This window comes from Papaver somniferum, chromosome 5 (genome assembly GCF_003573695.1).
Source record: "Papaver somniferum cultivar HN1 chromosome 5, ASM357369v1, whole genome shotgun sequence".
Classification (NCBI taxonomy): domain Eukaryota; kingdom Viridiplantae; phylum Streptophyta; class Magnoliopsida; order Ranunculales; family Papaveraceae; genus Papaver; species Papaver somniferum.
In genome coordinates this window covers 92,559,676-92,575,730 of record NC_039362.1, presented here as the reverse complement: position 1 = coordinate 92,575,730, position 16,055 = coordinate 92,559,676, and the positions used below count along the sequence as shown (strand labels likewise).

Sequence of the window (16,055 nt, the reverse complement as noted above, 5' to 3'; positions counted from 1 at the left end):
TCTACCATCTAAAGAGCAGTGGGATCAAGGAATATAAATATGTAAATGTTTAGAGGTTTTTAATACTGTTTCAACTCAGTTTGCAGGGATTAAGTATCCAACTGCAAATCTGTATTATAATGGGGTTTATGAAATTAACAAATGCATAAACAGTTGGGAAGATAGTGAGTTTTTTTATATCAAAGAAATGGGGTCGAAAATGAGAGAAAAGTTTAATGGATATTGGAGTGAGAGTAACTTGATTATGAGCATTGGAGTGGTTTTAGATCCTAAAAGAATGTTTGGAGATGCTAAAGCTGCAGAACTTTATGAGAAATTCAAAACAGACTTGTTCAAGGTTTACAATGCATATGAATCTCAAAACAACACTGCAGCTCCTGCTTTCTTTAGAAACTCTGTCGCTCGCATGAATGTAAGAAGCTCAGGTGCATCTAGCACAGATTATGCTAGTTTTGTGTTGGAAAATGATGAAGATGATGTTCAGAAATCTGAGTTAGAGACATACTTAGCAGAACCAATTCTTCCAACTCTAACAGCTCAAGATGAAATGAACTTTGATATATTGGTTTGGTGGAAGATGAATGGTTGTAAGTATCCAACTCTGGCAAAGATAGCAAGAGATGTATTGGCTGTGCCAGTGACTAGTGTGGCGTCAGAGTCCATGTTCAACGATGGTGGAAGGGTCCTAACAACTCATAGAACTTCACTAAGTCCAGATTTAGTCCAAGCATTGCTATGCTTAAGTGATTGGCTGCCAGACTTCTTTGATGCAAGTAAATCTTCGTTTCTTTTCCTTTACTTAATTCTTTTCCATATTAAGAACTTAATATTAGATGAGCTACCATATGATTAGAACTGTGACAATATTCTTTGTGAATGCAGATATGGAAGTCGTCGACTGAAGTTGATGCAAAATGAAACCAGCAAAGAAGATCTAGCCTTTTTTAGTGTATTTTTTTGTTTGTAGTTGCAGACTCTGTTGTTGTTTGTTTTTTCATGTGTGATGTGACTGAGGTGTTTGTGTGGTTTGTATTTCTGAACAAAAAAGACTGTCAAAAAACTTTGAAGAACAACCTAAATTTTCAGCATTTCTGCATTTGCTTCTGTGACAGGCGTTATCGGATTTTAACGGATAAATATCCGTTATCCGATAGATTAATGTTAACGATATCGGTTTGTATTTTTGATATCCGCCGGATGTTAACGGATATTGGATATCCGATAATTCTTAACCTTAACCTTATCGGATTGTCCAATATCCGGCGTATATTTATCCGTTGACAGACCTAATTGTAATCCTACCAGCATATTTCACGAAATATCTCTTCCATCCAGCAAGTTTAGATATCATATTCTCTTCAAGGAATTTAAAAGAATCGCCGGCCTTATCAGACTTGAGAATGTAAATACCAAGATACTTCTCACTTGTATGCATTATGCGGATTCCAAGACTTTGCGGAATTTCTATCTACCTTATAGGGTTAACACACTTGCTGAAGTGAATAGACGACTTCTGAAAATTTGTTTTTTGACCCGACCAGCTGGTGTAAACGCCAAGGATGTCTTACAGAGTAGTTATAATGCTATTATTTAGAACTCCAACAAAATTTGTTTTTTGACCCGACCAGCTGGTGTAAACGCCAAGGATGTCTTACAGAGTAGTTATAAAATGCTATTATTTAGAACTCCAAACAACATTGGATCGTCTGCAAACATAAAATGACTAACAACAGGGGCATACTTGTTAATTCTGCACCCATAATAAAGGTTTACGTGTTCAAGTTTTTCAACGAATAATTCTATCCGATCAATATAGAAAAAAACTTTCTCTCTCCTAAAACGGCCATTTTTCTCTCCTAAAAAACTTTTTCTTCTGATTTTATTTTCAAACTCAGCCTCCATGGCTGAGTAATTTCTAGGTTAGATCTGGGGTAAACCAAGGTTTATGAGCAGGGGGGAGATGAATAAGGTGGTAATAACAGATGGAGTTTCTTCTTTTGTTTTGGCTTTTGAGCTTCTTCAATAAAAATCTATTGGATTTATGTCCGTCTCTTGTTTTAAAGTTCCTGGATTTCTCCTATTATTTCTTTGTGCTTTCTACTCCTGGTCTGTTTTTCTCTTTAATGGTTTAAGGATCCCTAACCATGGTCAGATCCAGGATTTTTGATAAAAGTTTTAACTTAAAAATCGATTGTGTGGCTTAGATCGAAGTGATAACCTCTTCTTTTCCTCCTAGTTCTTTTTCTGCAGATGCTTCATCTCTTGTATTCTTCTATCTCTTTTTCAAATTAATGGGCCTCGTTTAAATGGGATTTAAATTATTTATCTCCATCTCGTCTTCAAAAAGAGAAGACTTTCTTTTATTTCTTCTCTGTGTTAGTGGTTTTCATCTTGATTGATTATTCTTCTTCCTGTTTGTCCTATTTAAATCTAAGATACTTCTTTTTCTTCTCAATATTTCTTTCTTCTTCCTGTTTTGCGGTGATTATAGTGGTTTATTGGTTGTTGTTTTTTTATCATGGTTGATCTCCGATCTGTATCCCCCTGTTTCGTCCATGTCTCAATATTTCTCCTGGTCTAAGTCGCCATTGATGAAAAAAAGAAAAAGAAAAAGAAACTTTCTATCTAGGTTTTGATTTTGATGGATAGGGTCCTGTATGGGTCGGGTCCATGGAGTAGATCCGTTTATGTTCCTGGGTTGGCTATCCTATTCAATAGATCCGTGAAGAATCTAGTTCTTTATTTGTCGTGAAATTTTCCATCAGTGTTACCGTAATATCAAGAAAATACTATCCCCTGCCCATAGAATCCAAAAGACTCCAAGATCTATCCATTACTCATCATGTCTTCATACGTTATTTTCCTAGCATTTATTTCAAAATTAGTCTTAGTTAAATCTGTATTTCAGCTAGTATCCATTTTGTATGTTGTCCATGTTTATAGTTCTCAATCGCTTAGAAAAATGAGGTCTCCTATGAAACAGCTTGATGTTGAAATCACTGTTGAAAATGTAACTAAATCATAGAAGGCTGAAAGGTCTCTCTCAACTCACAAAGCTTCGACAGGGAAGAAGGCTAAAACGTCGTTCCCGTCACTAAGAAGACTTTTTTATCGTGTATAGGCCATCCTGACACTTTTATCAATTTTGATAGAAGGGCTCAGGTTCCCATATTGATAATTCTATCACGAGCAGAGGCGCTCATCTCTTACAATTTGCTCGTGGAGATTTACACATTTCCGGCATTAGAAGACAGCTAAATGGGTACCGAGGGAGAACGAAGAAGTACTATGTGTTTTAGAATTATAAATGTTGTTTGTTTCAGTCAATTTTAGATGCAATTTTCTTTATCTTCTTAGCAGGCTACGAGCATGTTTGTTTTTTCCTCTATGTAGAGGCTAATCTCTACTAGCCTCCATGTAGTGGTGGATCCGGTAATGGGTTTTCTAATACATTTTTTCTTTTTTGGAATTTTTGAACATCTTTGGTTGTAATGGATTTATTTTTAATTTTATAAGGGTAAAATGAGAAATATATAAAGTGGTGGGATCCGTTGACATGATTATATTGACATAATCTTTACATTTTAGCGCCATTTTTTTTACTGAGCCCAACCGACAATGAATTTAAAGCTAATTTTTTGGTGACATGTCCTTATAAGTCTCTACATTCCAACCAAAAATGAGAGCATTCTGACATGTATAAAGCCACCATCTACGATTTTGAATATCATCCGTTGAAGATTAATGGTTGAAATTAAAATTTGTGGGTGGTAAGGTTTCGTATTTCGGAATACTTTTATTTTTGGTAGGAATATAGAGTTTTATATGAGGAGCATGTCACCAAAATATTAGTTTCAAATTCATTGCCGGTTGGGCTCAATAGAAAAAATGGCGCTAAAATATGAAGATTATGTCAATATAACCATGTCAACGGATTCTACCTAGGGCTGCACATGGTTCGGTTTTCATCGGTTTTTGGAAAAAATTAAACCGAAACCGAACTACTCAGTTTCCAATAATGAAAACCAATGAAACCATTAAGGTAGTTCGGTTTTGCTCGGTTCGGTTCCAACTCGGTTTTGTATAAAACCATTCGGTTTTTGGTTAACCAGCTAAGTCACTGAAATTTTTTATATCTGTCAGTCTCACAAAAATGACGGGCAAATTTTTCTGAACCTGTCACTCAAGTTTCAAATACATCAAATGTTCCAACTTCCAAAACATATTGATAAAAACATTAAATTTCAAAGAGTCTAGTTTCTCCTTAATAACAAAAACGAAAAAACATCAAAAAATCATAATCATAACTGACTACACATCTTTAGATGGAAAATCAACATAGAGATCTCATTCCTAAAAGGGTCGACAGGAAATAGTTTGTTACAGTGAATACACTTTGCATGTGTAGAAATTGGGTATTCCACAGGAGGTTGTAATGGTAACCTGCACGTACACAAACTCGAGTTAAATATGAATTTCTCAATCATGATCAGTGCAATGGTACATAATGACAATGTAACTAAGGACATCAAGATTAGCAACCGCTATGGTAGAGAAGCACTAAACAATAAGCATTTGTTTAGCTGGAATTGAGAATGATCCTTTTACTGGAATATACATTTCTAATGTGAATGTTACATTATCACCTCAACCAATGAAACTAAGTAAAGTAAAGTACCAAGATCCAAAACTCAAATCCCCCTCTCTAATTAGTCTCAAATTTCACACTAGTACCAAGATAATGTAAGGAAGACATTTTAATCTTCAAAGAAAAGTTGACCAAACTAAAACAAAAGTAGGTTTGACAAAAAAGAATAGATAGTAAATTTTGTGAAGGACTCAACAAAGGAAGAAAGAAACAAATAACCTTTGCAGCTTTAAAGTAAAACAACAAAACCCAACTGAGTTTTCAGAATCCAATAAACACTAAAACGAAAAAAGAAAGAAAGAAAAGATGATATCAAGCAGAAGGACATATAATCTTCTTCATCTCTAGACTACCCACCACCACCACCACTACTACTAATATCACCACCACCTCCTCTCTTTACTTTTTAATCAGATTATTAAGGCTTATGTGATCAGTCATGTTAAAAAACAAATGCACCTAATAGACAAGAAAGTAAACCTTTCAGAGCACAAAGCAGAACCCATAAGTTACAAGTAAAGTAAGCCCTGAACATTCATAACAGTTGACTAAGATGATCTACCTTCAAAGGCAATGGCATGAGTTTAAGCTATTTTGGTGTAAAGGAGAGTACTCACATTATTGACAGTTCATTGTTTCAACTTGGCTATGCATATGCTTAAACAAATCTAAGTTTTATTCTAAAAAAAATATCAACTGCTAAAACTACAAACTAGAGAAACTTACCGCTAACCCGTTAAATCATTTATAATCAACTTCACGATAACAAAGTTGAATCTTCTTCTTCTTTATCATCTATGTCAATGCGGATGAACTTAGAAGTTGCAAGAGAACCTAAAAATTCTGCAAGAAATTACATCAATAAGTGACAAACAGTGAGTAGAGAAAATAACAAATCAGAATTTTACAAAAGTGAGTAGAGAAAATACCTGAAACATCTTCAACATCATCAGTTCCTAAGGTGTTTGGATCAAGATCAACCGGTGTCCGTAACCAGCTTTGCGTGCAAATCAACGCCTCAACTGTCTTAGGCAGCAGTGAACTTCGATATGAATCAATAACTCGCCTAGCCTAGACGGTTGAAAATCAAGAGTTTGCTGTCCTTTTTCCTCCTTGGGCTTCTTTTTACATATCTTCAAATGATTATTCATACCACCTGTCCCATACTTGGTACCCTGAGCTGCAATCTTTGTCTTACAGTGGAGACATTTTGCATATTTCGAAGGCTTGGGGTCCATATCAAAGTGGTTCCACACATCAGAACGTTTCTTTCCCTTTGGTTCTGTCACTTCTGTTTCATCTTCAGATTCATCTTCAGGGGTTTACGCTTATTGCTATCTGTTTCTGTCACTGTTATGCCAGCTTCAGTTGCATCTCCATCTGCACTAGCATCTCCAGCAACACTAGCATCTTTAGCAGCACTTGCACCTCCAGCTGAATTTGCACCTCCATCTGAACTTGCATTAGGTGGAGGTCGAGGTGGACGCTTATTAGAAGAAACAGAGGCAGTAGGTGTTGAACTGGATCCTCGCATTGTCAAAAGGAAAGTCTGCAATGTGATAAACCATACATTTAATCTGAATTAACTTGTAAAATTTATTAAAAATTAAGCAAAACCCACTGTGTAAATCAACCTAAATGACCTTAATTTGAAATCCCCAATTTTTTTCAATTTTACAAACCCTAATATCATAATTAAAATCATAATATCAAAATCATTTCAAATGATACACACAAATACACAATCACAATACCTTTATCAAATCAGTTCAAATAAAACCCCAAATTCCCACAAAATCTGTACATAAACATGACAACAATCACAACCAAACTACTTGCAGAGATCCCTGTAAATCAAGAATAAAGGTACAAAAATCAAAAAAAACAAAAAATTAAAAAAAAAAAACTTAATCAGTAATTTCAATAGCAGATTCAAAACCCCCAAATCTCCATTTCTAGTAAATTTTTTTTAAAGGAATCTGAAACAAAACCCAGATCTACAAAGTTTCAAAAAGAAATCAAACCTGGAAGACACCAGAAGTAGGAGTAATCAAAGAGAAGTTGGATTGAACAGCACCAGAAGAATCACGAGAAAGAGCTTCCTGAACCAATTTCCTCTCCAAATCATAAGCAGTCGAGTCGAGAAGAGCTTTCTGATATCTACGACTACGAAAGAAGAGAAGACTCAGTCGAGTCGAGTGATGTAAGTTATTAGGGTTAAATATCCCCATCCACGGCCTAAAATCATTTAATCCTATGGTCACTATTAATCGGTTAACCAATTGGTTATTGGTTCGGTTTTATCTCAAAACCTAAACCGAAACCGATGTTGTCGGTTATCTGAAACTGACAACCATTAATGAACCATAGGAATATGGTTATGGTTCGGTTCGGTTCGGTTAAAAAATTTCGGTTCCGGTTATGGTTATGGTTCGGTTTTGTGCAGCCCTAATTCTACCCCATATATAAAATTGGTTACATAATGTAGAGTTGTTAGATAGTGATCAACCAAACATAATTTTAAGAGACATTATATAGTTGTATTTATATAGATATAGAGGTAAACCTCCATGTAGAACCCTCTATCTATATAGAGGATAAAACAAACGTGTTGTGCGTCTACGTCGTCAGTGTAATCGTATTAATTCTATTCGATGAGTCCCATAAGAACCCTCTGTGGTGCACCATGGATAAATTAGTCAAACTAAGATGTAAATCCTAAGATTATAAAAATGAAAAAAAGAAGAAGATGTAAATCATCATACATAATTCACTGGCAGCTAGGGGTGCACATATCCTACCCTTATCCGCCACCCTATCCTACCCGTCAGAATTTTTACCCGTATCCTATCCTACCCGCCATCGACGGGTAGGGTGACGGATAAACATTATTTTATCCGCCGTCAAATGGGTAGGGTGACGAATAAAACTCGAAATTATCCCACCCTACCCGCTTACCCGCCTAATATATATAAAAGACCAAGTAATCCCTGTCAGGAGCAACAACAACTGCTTTCACGCAGACTTCCAAAGCCATTGTTGAGACAGCAAGTGAGCTGAGCAAAAAAACAGAGAAGATGAGTAGATTCATGGTGGTCATGGTAACTGACTGTTTGAGTGAGGCAAAGAGAGAAATCTGAGATTATGTAATTGAGATTATAAAGGAGAGAGGGCACTGAGAAAATTTCTTTTTCTTTTCAGGTAAATTAATTAAGATGTCGACCATGACACGTTTGTTTGGCATGACTCGGGAGTTTGTTTGTGGTTGATAATTTGCTTGTACAGAGATCTCTGTTGTCGACAATGAATGAATTAATAGAGCACTTACACGACAAATTAGACCACTTTGCGTTTTCATTCTTTTTCCTTTTTTAGCATTCAGCTTTATTAATTCATTTATCCACAGCCTCAAGGATATGCCAAATCTAATAGGGAAGTTACTAGAAATACCTAGAGAGAACCAAACTGCCCAAGCAAAGGTGCAATTCAGAAAAAAAAATAAAAAAACTGCTCGATAGTTCCAGTGGAAGTTTTACTTGAACTACAAATAGGAGAAACACCAGAGCACAACTGAATAATATTCAAAGAAACGGGTAAAAATGTAAAGACAACAAATCCAAATTGTCATAGACAAAATGGTTGTCCCAACCATTAGACGGGTAAAAATGTAAAGATGTTAATATAGAAAACTAAAAAGGAAAAAAAAAAAAAAACGGTTATACCCGCCACCCTATCCTACCCGACCCGCCAATTAATGAATCGGGTAGGACATCCGTTTAGTGACGGATAGGGTAGCGGGTAAAACAATTCTTACCCGCCAATCAGCGGGTAGGGTGGCGAAATAAGCCATATCCTACCCACCCTACCCGTTGTGCAGCCCTACTGGCAGCATTAGTGGTAAACTAGGGGCGAGCCAACAGAACAAACAAACAAAATAATATGCCCCAAAATAATATATTTTACTTAAGATTTTCTCACTTCTTCTCAGTGTTCTAGGGTGTCTTAAACTCATTACACCCGCACGTTGTTTGTCTTCGTTCTCTTCGTAAAGATTCTCTCCATAACTCCTCACATTCACTCTCTCTCTCTCTCTGAGTGATCCTGGGAAAACCCATTACCGGGATCTGATTATTTTTTAACTCAAAAAAGAAGGAGAAGAAGAAAGATGGAAGATTATTTACAATTTTTCGTTGATGAAACAAGTTTTTACAATGGGATTGTTCTTGACAATCTAGTGCCGGCAAATTTATGGAAACCACTTCCTCATTTTTTCCAAACTTGGTTGAGGAATTACATCGGTGGAACTTTACTTTATTTCATATCTGGGTTTCTTTGGTGTTATTATATCTATCAGTTCAAACGAAATGTTTATCTTTCTAAAGGTATCTCCTTTTTTTCATCTTTTTATCTTTGATTATCTGAGGTTCTAATTAGTTTTATCTTTTAATTACAGTCTTACTTCAATTTCATCAATGGGTTTTCTTAAAATCTAATTGCTCACTGAATCTGCCTTTATCTGAGCTTTAGACAAGTGTACTTTTTGGTTCATACTGATGGATTTTGATTCGTTGACTTGTCTTACTTTTTGTCAATTGAGTAGATGTTTTTGGTGAATTCCCATCTATCCTTTAAAGGTTCAGGATTTTGTACTGAAAATTCTGTCATTTGGAAATTTTGAGTGGAGTTTCTAGTGGAATGCCCTTTAATCTCAGTTGATTGGTGTAGGTTCTATCTAGAGGGACTAAAAATGATTGATGACTATTAGGTAGGATTACATGGATTGTAAACTGAAGATTAAGTAATTTAAGACTGATTATTTTCTAGCTAGTTGATTGGACAAGATGCATTATTTGGGTACTCATGCCAAGGTCAATTGTTAGATTTTCTCATAGAGCTACTTTGGGGTCTTGGAATCTTTAATCGATAAGGATCTATACTAGAAATTGTTGGAGGTGTATTGATTCATCTGTTTTTGAACTCGTGCATTTTTTATTACTAGTGAACTGGAAGAGTTTCATAGGCAGATGATAATGCTGATAATGTGAGATGTATCTTACCTACTTATCATGTGAAGGATAGGGTGCTCATGAGATCAGTTTTCCAATCTTTTGTTTTGGAGTTTTAATCTTTGAATTGTGTCACGGCAAAGAATATCTATTTTTATTCTCCTGGTGTTTATATAGTTTGATTGTTTCATGTTATGTTCTTTTCTGTTTTATTTGAGCAGTTTTCGTATGTGTGAAGTTCATTTACATGAATTGGAAAACTAACTTTTTGGTTTTTAAAGCTTGAATATGTCTAACAATGTGTATTTTGGATTGTTGATTACAGATGCTATCCCTACAAGAAAAGCGATGCTTTTGCAAATATGTGTTGCAATGAAGTCAATGCCCTGGTATACTCTTCTTCCAACGGTTTCAGAGTACATGGTTGAAAATGGTTGGACAAGATGCATTTCTAGAATAAGCGACGTCGGATATCCTGCCTACCTTTATTATTTGGCAGTTTATCTCGTCTTTGTTGAATTTGGGATTTACTGGATGCATAGAGAATTGCACGATATAAAGCCTTTGTACAAGTGGCTTCATGCTACACATCACATCTACAACAAGCAGAACACTCTTTCTCCATTTGCAGGTCCGTCCTCTTATCTTTTCAAATTCAACCCCGAGTTACATTTATGCAGATTGGGTTATTCCTCGGTGTCCAAGTTGTGTTTTCTAAGTTATTATGCATGGGGCTGAAATTGAATCGTTGTTTAGTCTTTCTTTCTCACCTTGGAGCTGGCCTAGACTAACTACTATGGTTAACCTATCTGTTCACATGCTGCATTATTTTTTATGACAAAGTCAGCTATCATCAGTCCCATATTGTTAGTGTTTTAATTCTTAATGCTAGTAATAGATCTATAAGATATGATTTCTTTTTCAACCCTCCCAACCAATGGCTCCAGCCAATTCTGGTGACTACCAAAATCTCTTTTGTACCATTGAATCCCAATGCTAAGGTCTTTCATAGGTTCAAAACAGATATCTATTGGATAATAATGAACTAAAAATACATTGACACTGTGAGATTTGATGGTTGAGTGACCAGTATATAACAGAAATTAAAAGGGTAGAAGTCACAAATTCGTTAGGCTTAAGTTCATTTGTGGTCAGCTAGATTGTCCCCCACTAAAAGTAGTATTGCTACTGCGGAAACATAGGAAAGTTTAGGGGGTACCTATTGGAGTCCGATTTCAAACCTTACTAGAGCTTTCTTTATTTTTGTACCAAGATGAAAATTTATTTGGTAATTCAAGTGAATTCCATTTTATGTGGTTGCAAAAAATGACTAACTTCGTTAACTGTTTATTTATTCATTTTTCGCTTGGTGTTGTCAGGTCTGGCATTTCACCCTTTGGACGGAATACTACAAGCAATTCCCCATGTGATATCACTATTCCTTATTCCAACCCATTTTACAACTCACATCTGTTTATTATTCATCGAGGCGGTATGGACAGCTAATATTCACGATTGCATACATGGAAAGCTGTGGCCTGTGATGGGTGCTGGTTACCACACAATACACCACACAACTTATCGTCATAACTACGGTCATTATACAATATGGATGGATTGGATGTTCGGAACACTTCAAGACCCTGTAGAATCTGCAACAACAGCCAAGAAGGAGTAAGGGAGACTTGGAAAGAGAGATGAATGAACTTTTGTTGTTAATGCAGTACTGATGGTTGTTCAGAATGCAGTGTTATTAAAGAGTCTAGGATTAATTCTGAAGCTTTTGTTAGATTCTTGATTTTGAAATGGTTTTCTTCTTCTTTCGATTGTGAATGTGCAGTGTATAAATTTAAGTTGTTTGAGTTTCTAGCTTAGCTGCTGCTGGAGCTATTTAGTGTATTTTAATTATGAATGCAAGGAAATGTTTGAACTATTGAGCAGAACCAAGTAAGTTACAGGAACCAGCATTTGGCTTCTAAGAGAGAATATTAATTCAGTGGTCCATTGTGAATTTTTTGATTGTGATGAATTTGGTGGTATGTCAATTCTCCAGGTCCTCACTTCATTCAATATCACCTTATCATGTTGATGGAGGCCCAAGTGCTAATTGTATGAGACACCAGGACCTTACAGACCAACGAAAGGTTATATGGGTTACCAGACTCGCACCACCAACGAAAGCATTTCTTCCTCCCACTCTTCCTTCTTCCCTTCTTTCTCTGCACTTTCTCCAGCAAAACACACCTGGGGTACTGCAAATCCATCAGGTAAGCAGCAAACTCATTTCTCATACAACATTTTTGAGAAACAGAAACATTATCTTGATATTCTTTTTGACCACAATTTCGTTTTCCATTAAAATCTCGCCATAATACTGTTTCTTTAGCCTTAGGGTACCCCATCTATTCTATTAAGACTGTTTTGACAGTCTTTTGTGAAGGGTTGTTTTGTGTTTTTCTGAGGATTTTGAGGTGATGGGGTTTATTTGAGGATGTTAAGTAATTTAATGTTTTGTATTTGGGTTTGAAGTTTGAAGATAATGCCATGGAAACTTGTGATTTCTTTTTCTATTCCGAAGGCGAAATTTTCATTTTTGTTTTTTAAATGAAATTTTCATTCTTGTTTTCAAATGCCAAAGTTGAGCTAGGTTTTATTAGTTACAGTTCAACTATGCTAGGTTTAATTAGTTACATAATTGTAAGATAGTATTTTTTTTTCTTTTTGCCTTTCAATTGTTTGTGTTTTGTTGTGTTAGAGTTTCCTGCAGCTTATTCAATTGAACTTGGACGTTTTTCTATCAAGTAAGCTAGTTTATGCTATGGCAGTATGTGTAGTAACTTTTATTTCCTCTACTCTTGTGTAACACAACACACAAACAATTACAAATGTATGCTGATCGAGAGGAGATGTTAGTGAAGAAGGGTTATGTTCGTGGATTGATAAGTTGGTCTTTGTCTTGTAGATCGATGTTGTATTCTGTCTGGGCACCTACAACTTTCACACCCTACCAAAGAATCCCTGATTTTGGAAGAAAACGTCCAATATACACAAAGTTCCGTGTGTCTGCTTCGATACCTGATACTGATGGACCTAAGAAGGAGTACACTCCGTGGTTGATTGTCGGATTAGGGAACCCTGGAAACAAATATCACGGAACTAGGCACAATGTAGGTATACTCTCTGGACTTGATTGCGTCAGCTAGTTATTGGATTGTTATTTGATATATGTCTTTGTTGTTGACTTATCTATTATATCCTCTGTCAATAATTTTGTAAAGCTCTTATAATAGGTTGGTTTTGAAATGATTGATTCGATCTCTCAAAAAGAAGGGATAAAGCTAAATACTATACAATCTAGGGCTTTAATTGGAATAGGTACATCCTCTTCTCTTCTATTTTATTTTCCCGATTTCAAGTATACAATTATCTTTTGCTTTAATAAATTCATCGAATTGCTTCCCTGTACTCATTAGTTATTTCTAGTGTCCGCTTATGTCAAAGTTCAATTAGTGCAGGGTCAATTGGAGAGGTGCCGATTTTGTTGGCAAAACCTCAGACCTACATGAATTTTAGTGGTGAAGCGGTATGTTCTCGTCTTTCTTCATAACTCTTTATTTTGCTTCACATGTGTGTACATTAGTGTTCTTTTTCTTCTAAGGATTTGGTTCTGTGATCTCGTGCACACGCTTTATTAAGCAATCTTATCTAGTCCAAGTATGAAGATTATTTCCTTTCTCTTCTTTGTAAAACTATCTGAATCAAGTTAGTTAACATTTCTAAAGGGATCTTGGTTGGCTCGTTTAAACCTCTAACATCTGCAAGACCAAATGACTTCTTATCGTATTACTTTTTTTCAGGTTGGACCACTCGCTGCCTACTATCAAGTACCTTTGCGCCATATACTTTTGGTACGTATTCTAACTTATGCTGTTCAAACTAAAAGGGTCACTTCAGACATTTATTTGTCTGTATAAGCCTATACTTAATCTTTTCTGCGTGGAATCTGGAACTGTAGGTTTATGATGAGATGAGCTTACCCAATGGCGTTATGAGGCTTCAGCCAAAAGGAGGGCATGGTCATCATAACGGGTAAACTTTTGGCGAAGAAACACATAATTGTTGTAGAACAGAAGATTCATAGTTGGCCATTATTCAACATTCTCTGGGGTAAAACATCTAAATCCTGAAACGTAAATTGATGTTATTTTATTAATAGGCTCAAAAGCGTTATGGACCATTTGGATAGCTGTCGTGAGTTTCCCCGACTGTGCATAGGTTTGTTTTCAACTCTGATTTTACAAACTCAGCAATAACCATCTTTCACTTGCTTAAGGACCTCTAGCTTTCCCTAATGAGATCTGACAGATCTTTTGATTTTCCTAAGGGATTGGCAATCCTCCTGGCACCATGGACCAGAGAGCTTTTCTGCTTCAAAAGTTCAGTATCGAGGAGCGGAAGCAGGTAAAGTTTTGTTCATATATTTCATTGGTTGCAGTTATAGGCATCATTAGCAACTTCGGGAAGTAAACTGCTGACATAATTTATTAAATCTTAGCCAGAATAATTGAGTATTAATTGGTGGTGGAATCATTTGTAGGTAAATGCTGCACTTGAACAAGGGGTAGAAGCAGTGAGGACCCTTGTCATGAAAGGTTTCGATGATGGCATCACCAGATTCAATTTGGGGCAGAAATACAAGTATCACAAGGTTGACCTCCAACCGAAGCGTAACACAGCGCGCAATGTAAAGAGTGAGATGTCTACCAGAAACTGAACAGAATTATTGTATTTTGAACTAATTGTACCAAGTCCAAGCCCATTCATTACTAGCAAGGACATAAGGACATAATACCAGTAGGAATCTCTATAAAATCTCAAGTAGCATCTATTTCTGCACAAACTCTTGCCTAACCCATTCCAGATGACCAATAAAACTTGCAATTGCTTCCAATCCCTTGGAATTCTATAAATGTTCATATATTCAGTAAGTTACAATTTCCCTTTTCAGAAAGCAAAATATATTACACACATTCAAACAACAACGATATTCGGCGCACAACCCAAACATGCCAAAGAAATCAGAAGTTCACCACGCTGAACTTTATTATTTGCCACAAACAAAGCTTAAATTCTCCACACAATATAGGAAATTAGTCGGAATCTTGCCAACTAAACACCAAGAACGTACGATAACATGTTAATTGGGAAGGAGAGAACCCAACTCTTTACTGATAAAATCGACAAGCTCCATGTAAAGATGTGGATGGGGGACATCTTCGTGCTCCTTCTCCAAATCGAGAATCCATCTTACTATGCACTCAGAGTCTTCGGCACCCTCCTTTGGAGTCACAGACACTGTGACGATAAAACCCTCATAAGTTTTCAACACACATCCTTCTAAGACGTTCAAGGTGAGCGATCTATTTTCATCATCCATTTTTGCAATTGTCTCTTTCACGGTAAATATTTCGTCCGCAGGATGTCCTGTATTCAACATAAAACAACTCACTAACTAGTATTCTTGATGGCAAATTGCTAGAAAACTAGTCATTTTGACTGTAAAAAAGATGGCTATATGATATCGTTATATAGTGATCCAAAGATTTACCTGGTAATGCATACTTCCAGAGCCTTACGGTGCCAACACTCTTTCCATCTCCTTCGAGTAGTTCAACGCTCTTGTAATATTGAGGGAAATGGTTTACTAGTTGAGTCATGTCCTCCTTAAACAAACCGTAGAATTGTCTGCGGAACACATCACTTCAACTTCAACAGGATGACTCTCTAGAACTGTACTAGCAACTCTACTTTCAATGGATTCTGAAGATTGTGCCATGCTTATTAACTAAAATTGGTTTGCAAAGTAATGGTAAGATCTTAATAGGAAGAAGAGAGAATAAAAGAAGATGAACTGAATTTGTTATGGATGGATATCAAAGGCATACCTAAAGGGGTTTACATATAGTGCAGAAACATGAGACATGGTCCTCACGCTTAGCTTAATCTGGAATTTTATTCTTATTTTTTTTATTTTTTTAGTTGTTAATATCTCTATCATTCATCAAGTACTACGCTCCCGAGTACTATCACTCCAGAGTGCCATATGATAATCAAACACTTGTATCCCCAAGACGCGCAAACCACTACTAGCGGCCCGCTCGCGGTAAGATGTTATTCCCTGGACGATCAATACAACAGCTGATTCAAGGAAGCCGGAATGGCAGAATCAGATGTTTACAAGATTTCTGCACACATTTGCTATTCCCCACCAGCAGTATAATGTAATATTTGCTTTTTGTTCTCGACAAATAACTGTCCAAACATGTACTCTTTTAATTTAATGAGAAGGATTCATGGACAATCTTATACGGACACTATCTATATAAGATTGAACCAATTTC

At 36.1% G+C, this 16,055-nt stretch overlaps 3 protein-coding genes across 3 annotated transcripts; 2 read left to right on the top strand and 1 right to left on the bottom strand.

The window, feature by feature from the left end:
* Positions 1 to 8,645: 8,645 nt before the first annotated feature.
* Positions 8,646 to 11,656, top strand: LOC113282225 (delta(7)-sterol-C5(6)-desaturase-like). The gene is made up of 3 exons (XM_026531202.1): positions 8,646 to 9,030; positions 9,980 to 10,285; positions 11,034 to 11,656. Exons 1-3 carry the CDS (start codon positions 8,814 to 8,816, stop codon positions 11,330 to 11,332), a joined length of 822 nt encoding a protein of 273 aa, XP_026386987.1. The 5' UTR covers positions 8,646 to 8,813; the 3' UTR covers positions 11,333 to 11,656.
* Positions 11,657 to 11,787: 131 nt separating this feature from the next.
* Positions 11,788 to 14,605, top strand: LOC113282226 (chloroplastic group IIB intron splicing facilitator CRS2-B, chloroplastic-like). The gene is made up of 9 exons (XM_026531203.1): positions 11,788 to 11,921; positions 12,617 to 12,821; positions 12,945 to 13,029; positions 13,170 to 13,237; positions 13,512 to 13,562; positions 13,670 to 13,743; positions 13,871 to 13,929; positions 14,039 to 14,115; positions 14,252 to 14,605. Exons 2-9 carry the CDS (start codon positions 12,621 to 12,623, stop codon positions 14,426 to 14,428), a joined length of 792 nt encoding a protein of 263 aa, XP_026386988.1. The 5' UTR covers positions 11,788 to 11,921; positions 12,617 to 12,620; the 3' UTR covers positions 14,429 to 14,605.
* Positions 14,606 to 14,851: 246 nt separating this feature from the next.
* Positions 14,852 to 15,490, bottom strand: LOC113279304 (MLP-like protein 31). Its single transcript, XM_026528004.1, has 3 exons — positions 15,389 to 15,490; positions 15,263 to 15,332; positions 14,852 to 15,138 (listed from the first exon to the last, which is right to left on the bottom strand). Exons 1-3 carry the CDS (start codon positions 15,488 to 15,490, stop codon positions 14,852 to 14,854), a joined length of 459 nt encoding a protein of 152 aa, XP_026383789.1.
* Between the last annotated feature and the right edge of the window lie 565 nt (positions 15,491 to 16,055).